Genomic DNA, 19,294 nt, shown 5'->3' with positions numbered 1-19,294 from the left:
CTTGCATTCCTGTCACATACACACACAAATACAAAAAAAAAACCCTGAACATTTGACCGCTGAGCAAACATTCACCCACCCATCACCCCTGAAAAATATTCAAAGCCATTTAATCCCTGGAGAAAGAGGCAAGAGAGAGAAGCAAAGCAAGAAAAGCAGAATAAAAGACCATACTTTAAATTCAGACCTACTGTGCACTTTGGGCTGGCAGCGTTCCCACATGCTCCTGACACACTCGATCCAAGTACAACTTCCTCCTCCCTCTTCTCTCCCAGCTCCTCCTCTGCCTGCTCCACTGAGCCCTCCCCTTCCGCCCACGGCAAGGACCGCCTGACTTCCTGTTTACCTCTGACCCTTAGCTATCCCCCGCCCCCACCCTTATCTGGCAGGCCTCCAAACAGACAGGCCAATGAGGCCGGATGCAAACAGTCAGAGCACTTGACAGAGGGAGCAAGCCAGAGAGAAAGACAGAGAGGGTGGGCTGTGTATGGATGTAGGGGGAGGTGATCAGAGAAAGTGTGTGAATGAGACAGCCTATGACCATGTGGCCACAGGAGCAGCAGGTTTCCCGGGTGTGTGTGTGTGTGTGTGTGTAAAATGTGCATGTGCCGCGTGTGGGTGGTAGGTTGAGGGCTGGGGTGATGCGTGGTGTCAAGTTTCAGGGCTGATTATGGAATTGCCTGCCCAGTCTGATCGGCTGGTTGGCTAGGAGTTATATAAACCTCAGAGAGGTCAGGAAGCAACAAAGCTAGCACATACATGCGCCAAGCTGACTCGCAAGCGCGCACACATGCCCTAAGTTGCTTACTCGCGATACAGCTCAGAGGCCAAGGAAAGGGGAGAGAGTGAGCTGTGATACCCAGTCAGATAATAAATCTAAACCAGCAACGCAGGCAGACAGGGGGAGGCACCTGCTCAGTGTCACTGCCGGGGGGCCTGTGGTGGCTACAGCAGCCCAGGCCATCAGTATCCATCAGTCTCCACTTCTATCTCTGTCTCTATTCAGCAACACACCGTTATATCTGAAGCCTTGGATCTGATGAGAATTACAAACAGCAGAGTGTAGAAGCAGGGCAAAAAATAAGAAGAATAAGAATAAGAATAAGAATAAGAATAAGAATACATGTGTCATGTCAAGAAAATAGACATACAAATTTACCAGAACAGATCAAGCCTAGTAATATTGTCACACAGGAAAAACCACACACTACAAGAGAAAGTGAGGCTAAATGGAACTATACAGTTGAAAAAAACTTGATGACCAGGGTCTGAAATTAAGTTTCTGTTTTTTGTTTGTTTTTTTTTTTGGGGGGGGGGTTCCCAGCATTTCTACCACCCACTCACTTTTTTTTTGCCAGCCACTTCTGAAATCTGTGTGGAACGCTTTAGAATTGTGAAAAAAAAAAAAATCAGATATTAATATATTGGCAAATATTCATTATACAGAATAGAAATTACATCATATTATATACATATATATATATATATGTGAACACATTTTTGCAATGATTCCTCAAATGTACTTATCAAACTGATTCAGACCAATGTAATTGTGATAAGTCAATATCGGGCCGATAATATCGGTCAACCACTCTATTGGCCAGGCTCTACATGACAGTAGAATATATATATATACATATATGTATATATATATATATATATATATATATATATATATATATATATATATATATATATATATACACATATATATATATATATATATATATATATATATATATATATACATATATACATACATCATGCATGTTTTTCTTTTACATGTTTATGTATATTTGATCATTTTTCTCAATTCAAACTTAATATTTGTCCTATTTGTCATTTGTGGGTTTTTGTTTTTAACATTTTTTTTTAGTTATTTATAATTATTACAAATACCAGTTTGAGTATCAGCTGGTCAGCCTTTTTTACTCCCTAATATCTGTATCGGCTTCAAAAATCCATTACTGGGGTATTTCTTGGAGAAATATGGAGGACATTATGTAACCTTATTCCCTGACTATTGTTAAGACTTGCTTTTTAAAAATAATGTTCATTAGTACAAGAAAGGTGACCTGAAATTTTTCAGGGCAACATTTACCCTGTACTTGGAAGGTGGCAGGTGCTAATTTCATTCCCTTTCGGACAACTGTTAATTTTTCCAGGTCTAGTCTCTGTTATTTATTTATCTGCAACATCACCAATACATTTAAAATATATCATTCTCATTTCAAAAACATGTAGTGAAGAAATTTAATGGTAGTCCAGCAGCACATAACACAGATTTTAGAGTAACCAGGTTATGGCATTTCCTTTAGACCTAATTCAACTTTGATTCCTTTGTGACCTGGTCTCTTGTGTGCACAGAAAGGTGGTGGTCAATGTCAGTTTTCAATTGAAATGATGGCTCCTTAGGTAGCAACTGGCACGACTGATACCAGGGTGGCAGTCTGAGTACACTGAGCATAGGTAATTTAAATGTGCTGTGGTTGTGATTAGATATTTACTACATCCAAAATAACATACAATAAATCAGGGTCACAATCAGGCTCTCCAACAATTTTTCACACTGCTGCATTGTGCAACATTTTAACAGTCTCAGTATATACATGGTAGGGATGGGAAATCTCTGCAATATGTAATACACAAGTATGACAGAGCACATTTTCTGGAAATCTGATTGGGAAACATTTACTGTACAGATTTGATGACCAGATGTAAAAATCTCATTTTCTTTTTTCTAATCCATGTTGGATTAACTAATTTAGTAATTAGTCAGTGACCTGACAAATCAAGACACTGGATCACTTGATTAAAAGGTCCAATGAGTCAGATTTATGCAGACGTATTGGTTTAATATGGCATGTATTATAACATTTATAAGTGTTAATAAGTATGTTTTCATCACTTGAACATCATCATCGGGCCTCATGCAAAAACATTTTCTCTTACTTTTGTTCATATAGTGGGTTCATACAAACATGTCACGTCAGATTCAGCAAATGCTCTTAACTTAAGATACCTGTGTAAATGATCCACCTGTGCATATCTGAGTTCACAGGCATGAGACTTGTAAATTACCATAATTAATACCCCAATAATATCATATAACGGTACAATTCCTGATCCATGTGTCAGGAAGAGTTCATTCATGAAAATGGCATCAAAGAGAAAAAAGAACTTTACAAGTTTGGAGACTGACGTTCTGCTTTCAGAGATCCATAAGGGACAATTGTCATTTTAACAGCGTCAGCAGTGGAATTTAAGGACCTGCTAAAGCAAAGAAATGGGAAAAGCAAGTGCTGTTAATGCACTAAGGGTCGGACTGTTGCCAAAATAAAGAAGAGATGTCTTGATATGACAATGACTTCAAAGTAAAAAAAAAAGCAAAATGATCAATGACTGCAGCAGGAGGAGGGGGTCAGAGGGAAGTTTCCATCATGGAGACAGAGGACAGAGTGAGGACGTTGCTTGAGGATGAACAGCAACTTCATAAACATAAAACGTATACAGCCAATACACCTGACAGAAGGTAATAATACAGCATTAAATTAATGATGATAGGCTTTATGCATAAATTTACAATTACATTAAAATTTGAAATGTAGTTAAACAGGATAATATCAACATAATTATGAAGTGTAATTTATTTTTCAAATTCAAAATTTGGATAACAGCAGACTGCACATTACTTGTACAACAGGTCTGGACCACTTGTAAATTGTGTTGTTTCTGAAAGAAAATTCAAAAAACACGACAAAATTGGTGAATGCGACAAGTTCTCCCAAATCACTAATACACATCACTTAAGAACAAATCTGTGCCTCTGAGTGGTTCTTGCATAAGGCCCATTGTTTTCTCATTACCTTAGAATAAACCCTTAATATATGCAGCAGAAGTGGGTCTCCTCCCACAGAGTCTAAAATGGACAAACCAAACACTAGGACTGGGATGATACATTTATCTCCCAGTTTGATACTATCAGGATGCTTGGGTGCTGATTTGATATGTATTGCAATTCTTAATTATTGCAGTTCTACTTTTGCAATTCTATATTAGATTTATTGTGCTTTCAAATGTTACCAAAGTATTTACAATGAAAATGCAGTTGCAGTAAAATATCTAATTTATATGTCAATCCTTGCATCAAGTTAATTTATTTAATAAGTTACAGCCCAAATTTCAAAAAAGTTGGGATGCTGTGTAAAATGCAAATATAAACAGAATGAAATGATTTGAACAACCTAGGCCAGTCTAGTAGCCTTTTACCATGAAGTCACGCTGTTGAAACACTTGCTGAAATAAGCAGGGACAACTTTAAAAAAGACATTGTCTGGATGGCAACATATGTTGCTCAAAAGCCTGTATGGGGCCTTCACAGATGTGACAGTTAGCCATGGCACAGGCTCTGACACACCCCCATTCCAGCACAGATGCTGGCTTTTGCAGTTACTCTTCAGGTCACAGCACACTTTTCCACTTTGCATCAATCCATCTAAGATGAGCTGGGACCCCAGAGATGCTGGCAGCGGTTCTGGATGATGTTCTTGTATGGCTTTCACTGTGCACTACAGAGTCTTAACTTATATTTGTATATGCAGCAACAAACTGTGTTTACCGACAAGGATTTTCAAAAGTGTTCCTGAGCCCATGCAGTATCCTTTATACCACCGATCCGTCACTACACACGGCCCTCCTTAGCTACTGTTGCTAAGCCTGCAAAGCCTTCCATTCTAACACTGCATTTATTAAGTTTACACTGATGGCAGCAACAGATTTAACATCGAAATTGGGAGTAATTATTGAAACATAAGGTCTGTGATTCCTTAGAGAAGTAAACAACAGCAGATTCTCATCTCTAGTTGATGACCATGGATTTTGTTGACTCAACCAATGACTCACAAGCAGATTTCATAAGCCTACCTGTCTGATGTAAGCTAATGCTACCTCAACTTAATTCAACTGAAAAGTCTCCAGCTGATGTTTTAATGTTTCTATCTGACATGTTTTAAAACAAGAATCCTGTGAAAGTGTGTATGTAAAGTTACCAAAAAGCTGTATACACGATATAGTGTTAATGCTAAAAGACTGAGGCTAAAACTAGCTTACATTACAGCAAACATTTGTCAGATGGTGAAATACGACAGGTATATCTACATGACAGAAAAAGGAAGTGCAGGGACTCAAATAGTGCAGTGGATCTTGAGATGGGTCACCGAGCCAGACCGCAATCACGGAAGGGAGCCAGGAAAAGAGCTAAGCTAACCCAGCTTAAACCTGAGACAGCAAGCCAGAGTGCGATGCATCATTGTCGAATCACTTTGATTCTGCATCAGCCCACATCCTCTTCCTCCTCCTCCTCAAACCCCCACAGAACAAATGCAGATGCAGTGGTATCTAATAAGTTTGTCTGGAGGTAAAGTTATCACAGCTAGTAACCTAGCATTAGTTAGCCAGTCATTCCGATGTTCACAACTTTAGCAGTTGAAGACAGAGTTTAATCCATTTCCCACATGTGCACTCTTGTGTTTCATGTTTATGAGAGACTACAAAAAAGATGGCACTGTCCAGACTCATGAAACACCAAATATCAATCTTGTCAGAGCCTTCAGCACACCGATTCAATATGTAGAGAAATGCAAAGCTTGATGGCCCTAGTTATGGTTACTAACTTATGATTGGACATGTACTGTTTGGAGGCAGGGTTTAGTGACAGGTCAATTCTGTGGATTTTTAATGCAGTGGTGCCTGAGGGGTCAAAGGTCACAGGTATTCAACTTTGGTTTTCGGCCCTTTACATGCAGAGATTTCTCTGGATTCTCTGACTTTTTTGTAAATGATACTACCGATTGTAGATGATGACATTTATTGCAGTTTTGTGTTGAGAAATGTTGTTCTTAAACTGTCTGTGAATGTTCTCATTTGTCCAGGTCATTGTAATCTCAAGAAAATATTAAATCCAGGGCAACTGGACTTGTTTATATGTCTTTGAAGACGTTTCGCCTCTCATCCAAGAAGCTTCATCAGTTCATGCGTGTCAGGCTAGTCTGAGCTAGTCTAACTAAATGGTGGGAAACCCAGATATTTAACCTCTGTGGATGTGTTCACCAGGCTATAGGTGTTAATAGTTCATTGGTGTGTAGGCTTTGGTAATGAGCAATAGATGGAGTCAACTTCATTAGTGCTCCATTCAGTTTTAACGACAGTTGTGTAGAGTCGTTAGTCATTGGGTGTCAACCGAAACCAAGTATGAGTGACAGTCGTTAGAGTCACATGACTGTGAACAACTGCTGTTTTTGGAGGCCAAGTTGTTGAATCTCCTGGGCAAGAATGAAATAACAGCATTGTAAATAGGAGAGAGGTTATGTCTCAGGCCTCCTCCTCTGTTGAGGGTGGGTTTCTCCACTTTAACATAGATGGCTTCCTTAACTCCTCTCTCAAACCATCCGTCCTCCCTGTCTACAATGTGAACATTGTTGTCCTCAAAGGAGTGTGCCTTTTCCTTAAGGTGTAAACAGACAGCTGAGTCTAGGCCTGAAGAATTAGCCCTCCTGTGTTGAACTATGTGTCTGCTCAGTAGTTGTTTGTTTTCTCCAATGTATAAGTCATCGCAGTCCTCGTTGCATTGGACAGCATACACTAGGTTACTTTTTGCGTATGTGGTGTGCAGTCTTTTGGATGTACCAGTTTCTGTCTGAGTGTGTTGCTGGGTTTGACGTATACTGGGATATGATGCTTGTTGAAAACCCTCCTGAGTTTCTCAGATATCCCAGCCACGCATGGGACCACTATGTTATTTCCCTTGGTTTTCTTTTCCTCATCACCCTCAGTGTTGGTGTTCTTTCTGGTACATGCAGCTGTTTTCACAAAGGCCCAACTGGGGTAGCCACAAGTTTTAAGGGCTTCCCTCAGGTGCTTGTGTTCTTTCTTGCGGGCCTGAGTGCTGGTTAGTACATTATCAGCCGAGTTCTGATAACACCTAACTTATGTTCCAGAGGGTGGTGTGAGTCAAAGAGCAGGTATTGGTCTGTGTGAGTGGGCTTCCTGTATACCCCAATGTGGAGGCTCCTGTCCTTACCAAAGTGAACTTTACAGTCCAAGAAAGGCAGGCAATTATCCTTGACATCTTCTCTAGTGAATTTGATGTTTTTATCCACTGAGTTGATGTGCTCAGTTAAAGTTTAGACTTCTTGGGTTTTGAATTCAACCCATGTGTCGTCCACGTGTCCTCCTTCACAAAGGGGTGAACGTAATCCCATTCATGCTTGTGAATGACTGAGACACTGTCACCTGAACCAGAATGTTCCCAAGAGGTTTTTTTTTTTTTTTTGAGCATTCAACAACTTTCCAATCTTTTGTTCCCCATCTCAACTTTTCTGAAACCTGTTGCTGGCGTCACATTCAGGATTAATGTATATTTACAAAAGATAATAAAATTAAATAAATTTTCTTTGTACCGTATTTGATTGAGTATAAGTCAAAAACTATTCTTCTTTTATTTACATTTTACACAACATCCCACCTTTTTGGGAATTTTATGTTGTAAGTTACGTCAATTAAAATTAAGCATTTCAACTATGAGTTATGGTCCTTTCAATGTGTATTCGTTTTATCTGATAAATAACATTAACATTAATATTTGTTTATTAACAGACCCTTACCGGGGGTTTCCACCAGACGCGGTTTTGTTCCGTCATATGCACGACTGCAGTTCCCACCAGCAGCATTTCAGAAGTGTTTCAGCAGTGGAGCATTTTGCCCGTCTGATTATATTTACTTGCTCTGATTTTGTTGATTAAGTCCTCTTTCCTTGCTCTTTGTGCTTCTACCATGGATAAGCAAGCTACATAGTTAAATAGTTTCTTTTCTGTCTGTCTATTTTGAAAATTAACTGGATTCTCCCCGCCTTTTCCATGTCTGACTTCCTACCCGTTTGACCTGCTCTGTGCTAACTGACGCGGCATCTGTCAAAATTAAACTCGGTGCATATTCTCCGTGGAGCGCAGCGCCAAGCCTCTTCTGGGAAGCATCTGAAACACACCGCGGTGCTTCTGGTGGAAACACAAGCATTGTCTAGAATGGCCGCAAATCACTCTGACTGGTGCGGTGCGGCCATAATGCGGCACGGCCATGCTTGGCGGAAATTGCGGGTAAGGCTCCTGTCATTTGGCAAAAAAAGAGTATCCCTGACCTACACATACTCTATCACACCATAATTTTGTCGGCCATTTTACCACGCACAGGCATCTCAAATGACATCAGTCTTGAGTTCTGGACTACACACAGAATAAAGACTGACTGCTGACTCACATGAGCACACATAAGCATTACAAACTGGCAGCCAGCTCAGAAGGGTCTCACTAGAGTTCTTGTTGTCTGTAAGTTTGAACTACCTCCTCAGAGAAAGCCCCTAGCAGTCCATAAACGTTGCTGAGAATGATTCATGAGTTAGGCTAGAGTTCAACACACATCTGTTCATTTGAATGTTGATCCACTGCAAAGGTGCCTAAGAGATCTATTTTTACACAATTTAATATTTAAATATGGCAACCTGCGACAACTATACAATCCTGAACCCTAGGTGCTCATCATAGCTGCAGCAAACCACTACAACCATTGGAAATCCTAATTAGCCACATTCACCGTGGGGGAGTGAAGAGTGGACAGCTATCCCCTGATGCCTTGCCTGTTCAGCAAACACACTATCAGCAGGCTCTTCACACATCAGTGCACATGAATAGCACAGTCAGCCTGTAAGCATCAACACAGGGCTGGGTGTTGACACAGACAGGGAGAGGCTCGTTCGTATGGCTGTGGTTCATGGCCCTGTTTCAATCAAGGACCTTTGCAGATGGCCAAATGGCCTGTATAGATGAGCTCTGGTTGGGCAGATCACCAGTTTTGTTGTCCCTGGCTGCCTGTTGAGGCATAGCTGAGGCAGTACTCAACACAGGTTGTGTTTTGGCTCATGGGCTTAGCTTTGGTTTCAGAAGTGGGGAGACATAATGGGTCTGCTGCCAGTAAGAGGACACTGATTAGAGACATTTAAATGAGTCACTCAAACGGTTACTGTAAAATTGAAATCATTCATGTGTTTACTACACCGGACTAAGTGCAGATACGGAAACAGTGGTGTTGGTAAGATAATTTCAAACCACACTTCTGGGTTGTCAGTAGCCATGAGAAAGGCTGTCATCAGTATTTGAGCCATGAAAAACTCAAGTGCTCTTTTAAAAATTTTGATCTGTTTCTGCTGCCCTCAACAAAATATGTTCATACTTCCATACAATAATAGTATAAAAAGCGCTAATCAATATCTCTTTTGATTGCACTGCAAAAAGAGTACTGGTGTCATAATTTCAATATTAAATCAAAACTCGATCGAAATAAGCTTTCAAAGTCAATAACTGAATCAAAAGGCAGAATCAGAAATTCTCACAGTATTTTTTTTTAATCACTAACCCAAACTACTTCCAGTCCGAAGTGAAAAAAAAAAAAAAAACGCAGATGACACAGCACAGCTTATTGGCCATTGTATAACACTTGATACCATATTAACTAGTTAAAGTTAAAAGAAAGTTAAAAGTTAAAGTTAAAGAGAAATTTGAAAATATGAATGACAAGTGACAGGGCATAAAACTAATAATGTATTGATCTTCAGAAATCAATACACTGTAGTCTATCAATGACATAATAAAATTGTTCTGAATCATGACCTTATAATAAAAAGTCACATTGAATTGTGGATCTGCAGAATCATGGCGCCCCAATAACAGAGAAAAAAGTCCTAGAATGCTTTTTTTTAAATTATCAACCTGCACACAAGCTGGTACAGAAAAGTCACTGCACATCGTTTTGCTGCAAGCCAAATTTCAAGTTGGACAATAAGGACTGAACTGAATTGAGGTCTTGAATAAGCACTTAGATCATTTTCATAGCTGTGGTACTTAAATGTTAGTATTACATTGTTTTTAAACAGGTAATGATACCTTGGTACACATGTTAGTTTTGTAATAACATTGCTAAAATCTAACAAATATTATCAGAAAGGAACATACAGATCTGTTAAAAGTCACATGTCCTTTTTTACATGTGCAGACCGTGATGAAACGTCTGTTGCTTTTGCTGCTGGTCATGTGTCACTTGTGAGCCAGGAGGCTGCGTGGATGCTGTTAAGTTACTAGCCAACTGAGGTCCAGGAACCGCCTGAAGCCTGTTACAGCCAGCTAATGCATTCTCCCAACCTCCCCCTCCGCTTCTCTTCTCCTTCTCATCTCTTCCTCTCTGTCTCCTTCTCTCCCTTTTTCCTCAGCTCTCCCTCTTTTTTCCATGAGCCACCGCTCTCTCCATCTCCCAAACCCCCTCCCCCCTCCCTCAAGTGCTAACCACTCTCCTCCACCACACTCTTTTCTTCCCGCCCGCTCTCTCACATGTGCACATGCACTCACACACTCACACACACAAACTGTGGCAGCTACCACAACAGCATGCAACCTCCCCCACACTCCAGCGAGGCAGTGTGCAAGTGCCTCTGGCTTGCCCTGACCCACATCTTGATATAGCCCTAAGTATGCTTACAGCTAAGTCCTGAAGACACTCCTGCCACTCTTAGCCTAATCAGGCCTGACCTGCTGTCGGCGCACTGGGCAGATAGACGGGCAAGGCTGGCCAGACCATTATCATTTTCAGAGGGCTTTTAGATGGCCGTAGGTACCGCCTCTCCACCTTCCCCCACTCCACCACTGATTGCAGGTTTCCTACTAGACAAGCACATGTTCTATCTGGAATAGTTAGTTAAACATTACATGACTGGGTAGATTTGTGCCATGCTACACTGAGAAGAAAACATCAAATCGTTTAATGTCAGCAAAGAAATGTTGTCCACTAGATATCCACAGATATGCAAATATAACATCTAATGTTTTAGAAAATATTTCAACTCATCAACCTCCAGTTCCCCTCATGAATCTGTATTGAGAAAAAATAGGGTAAAGCAGAGAGTGCATATGCTGTCGGGATATGAATTAGAGTAGGACGAAGAGAATATTACATGCAGGGTGTTGCTCTGCTGCCATGCATGAGCCTCAAAACATACAAATCATTTGCATTATATTTCTTAAAAAACAAAAATGAAAAATACTTAAGTTTGTAACACTGTATTACCTTCTCTTCCTTGTATTCAACAGGTGGTGGTTTCCTCTCCTGACTGGAATCGGCCCAGGAGCAGTTGGATTCATCCTGTTGGCTGAGAGCAGCCTCCAGCTGGGGCAGTAGGTCAGGCAGGAGGTCCGGAGGCTCCAGGCCCTCCAAGTCTCCGTCCTGAGACTCTGATGGAAGGAGATTGTCTCCCAGTGCTTGGTATCCATTAGTGTTGATGGCCCCGCAGCCCTGAGGCTGCTCAGAGGGCAGCTGGCTGGTCATGCTGGGGTAGCAGCACATAGATTCACCAAAAATTTCAGATGACTTGCTGTTTCCCCGCGATTCTCCAGAACAACGTAGGGCCTGGAAAGGACATTCCTCTGCCTGACTAACTGGGGCCCTAGTGTGCTGCTGACTCATACCTGCTGTGGATGGAAATGGACATACTGTCCCTGAGAGCTCAGGCACTGTAGAAGTGAGGGGTGCAGTGGTGGTGGTGGGCCTAGACACTGAGACTGACAACAAAGGCTGCTGACTGAGACTTGGTATTTCTGGCTCTCCGGGGTAGGCAGGGTACTGAGCTGGTTGGTAAGCGGCAGTGGCAGAGCTGACTGAGCACGTGGGCAGGGAGTGAACCATAGATGACGAATGCATGGGGAAGGGCAGGTTAGGGTCTTCTGGTCCTGATCCAGAGAAGGCTTGACCTCCCCTGGTCAACTGGTAGCTACCCTGCTGCTGCTGTGGTTGTAAGCAAGTCCCACTCAGAGAAGCATTCTGACTACCCATATAAGACTTGCTTGGCAGAGCCCTTGAATGGAATCTCGGCCCTCCTACAGTTAGCTGGTGCTGAACCTGCTGCTGAGTATGGTGAACCTGCTGCTGGCTCTGAGTTTGACCTCCCTGGTGAAAAGAGAAATTGTGATGCTGCTGTTGCTGCAGGGACAGAGTCTGTGTGTTAATTTGTTGGTGCTGGCGCTGGTTTAACAGCTGCTGCTGATGACTTTGCTGCTGTTGCAGCTGCTGCTGCTGCCGCATTCTGTGCTGCTGCTCCTGTTGTTGACGATGACACGGGTGGTGGTGTTGTTGCTGGGTTTGTTGTTGTCTGACATGAAGATGCTGGTTGTGTAGTTGCTGCTGCTGATGACAAAGCTGTTGTTGCTGATGTTGCTGCTGTTGAGAAATGGGGTGATACATATTCCCATTCTGGTCTTGGTTGCCCCACATGGGACTGCTACTATTGCAGAACAGCCCATTAGATTGTGGTACTTGGCTCATATTGTGGTACTGGCCATGTTGGTCTGCAATAATGCCACCACCTCCACCCCCTGTGCCCCCAGGACCAGAAAACGCCTGCCCAATCGGATTCTGCGCCTTAATGCCAATGTAGTGACCCATCTGCTCACTGTATGCAGGCATGGCTTGTTGGGTGGAAACTGGCGGCATCATGTCTTGGTGCTTCCCTGGGCCAAGAGGCTCCACCTGAAGGGGCTCAAAGTCAGCACTGAGGTTCAACTCATCCACAAGTGATGGCGCTGAAGGGAAGCCATCCTCATCCAGCCCATCCAATCCCCCAACAAATAGGTTGGGGTCATTAAAGAAGTCCATGGCAAAGCCCGGAAGATAACCGGAACCTTTGGAACTCCACTGGATCCAAGCTGGTCCCAATGAGCCTCACTGTCTACAGAGCTACAGCATGCCGATTATATTGTGTTCCTGTACAAAATACAAAGGATAACAAATATTAAAATACAATATTAATATGAGAAGATGAAAACGGTGTGTTTATACTAGAGCCCAACCAAAACTTGTTTGACTAATATTATCAGCTTGATGTTGGCCTATCCCAGCCACATTGTTCTACATCAGTATTGGCATATGTTGACTGATATGCGTCTTAATGAGAAATATTTATATATAGACCACAACATGTTTGTATTTGTTAGCTTTATAGCTAATATATCAATTTCAGAAATTTATTTACGCCCTAATATTGGTATCGGCCCCAACAATCCAGTATCTGTCGGACCATAGTTTATACTAAGAAATGTATGGTCCAGATGAACATCAGATCTCAGTTTGCAAACAAACTAGAAGCTACTCATTAAAATAATTAAGGAAAACCAAAAACACAAAAACATGCAAATGAAAAATTCACAGTCTGATATGTCATGACAACTCATCAAGTACATTTTTTTCACAGCCCATCTATTTTTATCATCCATTTCCTCATCAGTGAGACATGCTCCTAGGCAGGTAGAATTACACGTGCAGTGTCAGAAAAAAAAGCATTCAAATGGCAGGTAATGGCGAGGTCAGAAGGACTTGGGAGAAATTTGGTTCTGTCAATTAGCTATCAGCATTGCCTTTCATGTGTGTAGCAAAGCAGCTGGTGCAAACCAACTGCCAGCCATCAGCAGGTGCCTCTTCCTGTACCCCCCCACATACACACACACACACACACACACACACACACACACACACACACCTCAACCCCCCACCCCCGCAACCAGTGAAGCTGCTTGCCCTGCTACTGCAGAGTGTGTGGGAGGTGCAGACAGCTGATAGAATTTCAACAGCTAGGGACACAGGCAGATGAGGTCCTTTGAGCGTGTGTGTGTGTGTGTGTGTGTGTGTGCTCTGCAACCACAGAGCAGCGGAAGATGACAGAAGCTTACTCAGGTCAGTCATTACATGCTGACTTGCAAGGCACACAGTCACACAAAAGAACAAATAAGCACAGACATTCATACAGTATCAGTATCTTAGTGTAACTTGTGGAGATACTTTTTGTTTTCACTGGCTAATACTGTTTATTTCAGATGACAGTCAGCCTGACAGGTGATTAAACATATAGGAAAGTGGCACTTTCTGTATACCATTCTGGATGTTGGCTGTAATTTTTAGCAGCCTCAGATACTGCATGTGTGATTTGTAATAACATGCACAATAAATCACCAAAATGACTGACTTTAAAAATGTAATGAGCAAATAAATAACACTGGAAATGTGGACATAGTGCACACTTAGACTGTGAGATCAAAAATGTTGTGTTTTATTTATACAAGTGGCTAAATATCCTTAAAACCTAAATCACATCACCAGGCACATCATTAATGTATTTGTACAGTCTGCAAGTGAATTTGAAAAGACAAATATTGACGGGGTCTCATATCTGACAAACATAAGCAACATGCCTGCGCTGTTACACTAAAATGTGATTATAATTTCCAACTTTTCAACATTGAGGCTATGCTGCTTAAAGGTAAATTTTCCTAGATGAACTGCTCGGATATTAAACTAAAACACCCACATGAACTATCTGTATCACTATTGGTTCGTGGGGCTGAAGCCTTTCCCAGTTGACACTGAGTGAGCAGTAGCGTAAATCCTGGACAGGTCGCCAACAACCATTCGTGCTTGTATTCATGCCTACGCACAATTCTTGAGTCACCAATAAACCCAACCTGCATGAGTTTGGACTGTGAGAGTGAGCCACAGGGAAGCACCTGGAGAAAATCCACACAGGCCCAGGGAGAACATTCAAACTGTACACAGGGGCCACAGCCTGCCAGCAGGTCAGGACCCAAAACCTTCTGCTGACTGGAATGCATCACCTACCATACGGTCCAGTTATCGTTTTGTTCTTTCATTCTGTCACTGATTCACATCTTGTGAGTAGGTTCATGATGTTCATGTGAAATAATTCCTGATTTTTATCACAAATATACCTTTTTCACAGCAGCCATTAGACATGAAATAGTGGGTTAAACGCAGGTGTGACCAATGATTTTAGTTACGGTTCCATTCCATTTAGGTAACGGAGTCAGGGTGCTGCTATTGAGTATGTTGGCTCTCTAATTAGTGTAATTGGTAACATCTTTATTTACTCTACTATTTGATTTCAATATGGCTGCCATGAAAAAGGTCTATTGTGCTTAAATTTCTGAGCTCTGTCACAATTTCCTCTCTTTAATTCTTCTTCCAGCAGTACTGTCTCTTCTCACATGCCTCTTGTTTTGCTTCTTGCCAGTGTGATACAAATCATCAATATGTTGCCTATCAATATAGGCATCTATTGAAGCTTTAAAAAAACATTACATGTGGGAATGTCACTTTTCAGGACAGTCCCATGATTCTCCAATAATTGTCCAATTGCTAACACCTGTGTTTACCCTACTATTTCATGTCAATAGGACTGCCGTGACTGCCGTCTGTCGGACACTAATCATAACTTGTCACATCTGTGGTTGTTCCAGTGTCATATCACTTCTCTGATAAGCAAATAGGCGTTGTACACCAGTTGACCTGTTATTTGACTATACAAGTTTCCTTTATTCAGCCCCATAATTTATACCACAACTTATTTTTCATATTTTAAAGGCAGAATATTAAACCAGAATAAATTATATCCTGTTATTACTGGAGCTGTCACAATACCAGAATGTTAAACTTCAATACAATACTAATATTAAAAAAAAAAAAAAAAAAAAAAAAGCATAGACTAGTATACCTGTATAGTAGTACTACATGCTAGTATAGTAGTGTAGTAGTACTATATAGAATACCTTTTCTTCAAATGAACAGCCTGCACACAGCATTGGTACAGAAAAAGTCACTGAACACTGGTTTTGCTGAAGGACAATAACAACTGAACTGAACTAAGCTCTGAATGGGCAATTAGACCATTTCTTTAGGAGCTTCAGAACTTTTGATACTATAATACACAGTTATTTTAAAAACATGGTATTCAAAAAGTATCAAAGTATCAATACTTGTGACAACCTTAGTTCTTACCAGAAATTTTGTCATGCCAGGCTATTTAATGCTTCTGGATAAAACCAAGTGCTGCACTTCACACTAAATTCACAACTGATATTAATCAATTTATTAGCACTAGGATTTAGTTCTAGCAGACCACTCAAATTCAGAAGCCTAAACCAAACTTAAATCATAGAACAAACACAGGTAGAAAAGTTCACTCTCCCCACCAACCACTGTCAACAGGTCCCAATAAAAAAATCTGTCCACGTTCATGAAGCTGTTCCTGTTTTCAGCTTGGGTTGCGCTTCCAACTCACTCTAGTGCAATTTTTACTGTTTACTGGGGAAGCACGGGACTGTCCTGAAATGTGACACATACCCAACTGTATTTTTTTTAGCTTCTTCAGATTCCTTTATTTATAGGCAAAATACTGATCATTTGTCTCACACAAGCAAAACATGAGATGTGAAATCGCTGCCAAAGAGACAATACTGCTTGAAGAAGAATTAAGCAGAGAAATTGTCACATCTCTTTTTCACATTAGCCATATTGATGTGAAATAATAGGGCAAACAACACGTGTTACCAATGAAGGTCCTATTCCATTTCGTGTAGTGTAGCCTTTCCAGTGAGCCAACCTGTGAAAAAGCAGCATGCTGACTCTATTTGACCTGAATATAACAGAACCTTAATTGGTGTCCTTGGGAACAACTGTGTTTTTACTGCTATTTCATATCAATATGGCTGTTGTGACAGACGTCTATAGAAAGTTGCAACTCAACTTTCCCAGTCACATAAATACTCCATCTCTCTAACCCTAATAAAGTGATTTTAATGTCTAAAGACCTTTTCTATGTGCTCCTCTTTCTAATGATTATGTCAGTCATTTGAGATGTGCACTAATTATTTGGAATGACACCACTAGGTTTGTGCTAAACAAAAAACAATGTGTTAAATGCTTGTGTCCTTGCATTTAATGAGCACAGAAAATGTATGCAATGAAAACTCAAATGTGGGGATGAGAGAAATATAAATAAACATATCCCTATAAATTAAAAACATTATCCCTATAAATAATAGGGATAAATATCGGGACCAATACATTACCGGCTGATATTGGCCTATTCAGCTATATAGGTCTATATCAATATTAGTTTAAACTGGATGATAAATATCAGCTAAACTAATATCTGACTTGACAGATTGTCAAAGCATGTAATTTGAAGTCTGTGGCAAAATGCTCTATAAAAGCCAAAGAATGTTACATTTTCTCTTTACTACAAAAAGTGAGTGTACATTTTAAGGGTAATACTGATGTCAGCTGGATTTGGTTTGGTCAGAGCTGGAATATTACATCATTCACCTTTGCTCACTAGGACTTAACCTTTCTTAACTTAAGGTGTGCATGAACTGCAGGTTATATCAGCTTCTTTCTAAAATTAAATACAAAATTATCATCTTACTGTGTCAGCCATGAGAAGCAGGTAATTATCGGTTGCCAGTATTGACTGAAAAAAATCCATACCGTGAACATCTATTCAATTGTATGACTAAATTATTTCAAGCAGATATTCTCTTGTTGGTGACATTCAGAATAAGTCTGAGACACAGCTGCAACGAGGTTGAAAGCTGAGGTTAAGTAAGGAGTCCGCTCAAGCTGGATTTACAACAGTAAACTGGAGTTACAGCAGTATGTGTCATTTGAAATTTAAGTGTAGTGTCTTTTTATATCACCTTTCCCATGTGCCATGAATCAATGCCGCATATTCCCGAGCCCGCTCGCCAAGAAACTGCTAACCTTTAAACCATCCCCCAATCTGGGCCTGAGGCTCACACCAGTCCCCAGAGCCCGTGTCGCCTTCCAGCTGTTTCCTTCATAATCATGACGCTGTAAGGACCAACCAGGCACGTGCAACTCATGCCTAATGTCAACAAGAAGTGTGTGCGTAACTGCCCCGAGGTCACCATTCAATCATGAGACTGATGACATGCAAATGGACACTTCTGCGCACCTCAAACTGCATCAAACCGGTATCATACCAACAAGTTGTAACTAGATCGTGAGGTGAAGATAGCCATGCAAAGTTCTGGATAAAAAAGTAATCAATGTGTTACTGTGACTGAAAGAGCGTTTAATTTAGTGACTCTTTGATTTTTCGCTGTTGTTACAATGTGAGTCTTTATCACTCTCCGGCGCGGTCGTCGTGCTTTCATCAATTAAACAGACCCCTGGCTCACCTCTGAAGTCAGCAGCATCCTCTTCATCTTCAACCCAGCAATGGCTTCAGCTCCTGCGAGCGCGGTGTTTGATAAGCCAGCGAGGCGGTAATGTGTTGCGCTACTTTAAGCGCAAACTGCTCGCCAAGTGAAGACAAAACGCGTGCAGTCGGGACGGCTGGGTTTTTAGATTTAAAATGTTAACCCCGAGGTTGTTGAGACCACCGGCAGCACGTGCTCCCGGCCAAAGCTCCACTTTGGAAGCGACAGGATTCAAGAGGTGTCGTGACGCTTCTTCAGTGAGGAAGAGGAGGAGGAGGAGGGGGAGGAGGAGGCCGGAGATGGAGAGGTCGACAGTGATGGTGTCCATGATAATTCAACTAGTTTGTTATCCTCGACCGAGTTTCGTTTTCATTTCGTTTCATTCTTCCTACACATTGGCACCGCGTCCTCAAACAAGTACGGGGCTGGGTGAACACGGCTGGTCGCTGTCAGTTCAGGACCACCATGACCAAGAACCACGGAGGGCTACTTAACGGACACGGACATTCACATTTACCCGGCAAACTGCGAGAAAGTACCCTGACATTTGCGGTTTTATATGCGAACTTACTAGGAACAAGTGTTCAGACAAGTTTGGCAAGTGAGCAGTCTTATTTCAGCCGGGAAGATACCCACTCAGCAAGGCGGTGTGTCATCAGACAGCTGAGGCGAGCCCCACTGACTGACTGTCAGAAATTTGACAGCTTCATTCCTGAATGAAACAGAGACCCCCGTGTTCGAAACACCTCTTAAAAATGTACCAAAGACGTGTTATTTCTTACCTGAAAAGAAGCCAAAAGTGCAACTCCAGGCGTCAATGTAGGGAGAGTGTTATCGGCGAAGTTGTGACTGTGTTGTTAGTTGTACTCCTGCTGGCGACCACGGCGCAGCGGCTCTACCGCTGCTGCTGACGTGACTGCGATAACACCGCATTTGCATATTAGTGACCTGCTCTCTGATTGGACCGCCGACAATTTGGCACAGTTTCCCCTTTCCGGGTAAAATTTAAATCCGGACCATCCAGTGCAAGTGCTTTCGGTGTGGTGCTGCGCCCAGTCAGCAGCGGAGAGCGGCAGATAAAACCACGGTTTCATATCTAAAGTCCTTATGTTGATAGAGTGCATAAGATGGCCGCG

At 41.6% G+C, this 19,294-nt stretch overlaps 1 protein-coding gene across 4 annotated transcripts in view; it reads right to left on the bottom strand.

Annotated features, from left to right (window-relative positions):
- Window positions 1–19,093, bottom strand: part of chd9 (chromodomain helicase DNA binding protein 9) — a 95,669-nt gene extending 76,576 nt beyond the window's left edge. For 3 of the 4 annotated variants that reach the window (XM_084720696.1, XM_084720704.1, XM_084720713.1), the window contains exons 1-2: window positions 18,941–19,093; window positions 11,164–12,852 (exon numbers count right to left, since the gene is read on the bottom strand). In XM_084720696.1, coding sequence (XP_084576822.1) covers window positions 11,164–12,744 — 1,581 coding nt within the window. In that variant the 5' untranslated portion in view covers window positions 12,745–12,852; window positions 18,941–19,093. Of the gene's footprint in view, window positions 1–187; window positions 207–11,163; window positions 12,853–18,940 lie in introns of those variants that run through there. The other variant, XM_084720730.1, reaches the window with a different exon arrangement.
- Between the last annotated feature and the right edge of the window lie 201 nt (window positions 19,094–19,294).

Source organism: Lutjanus erythropterus, chromosome 1 (genome assembly GCF_056507025.1).
Source record: "Lutjanus erythropterus isolate fLutEry1 chromosome 1, fLutEry1.hap2, whole genome shotgun sequence".
In the NCBI taxonomy this organism is placed as follows: Eukaryota; Metazoa; Chordata; class Actinopteri; order Lutjaniformes; family Lutjanidae; genus Lutjanus; species Lutjanus erythropterus.
The sequence above is the reverse complement of the archived record's forward strand: the minus strand, read 5'-3'. Positions and strand labels throughout refer to the sequence as shown.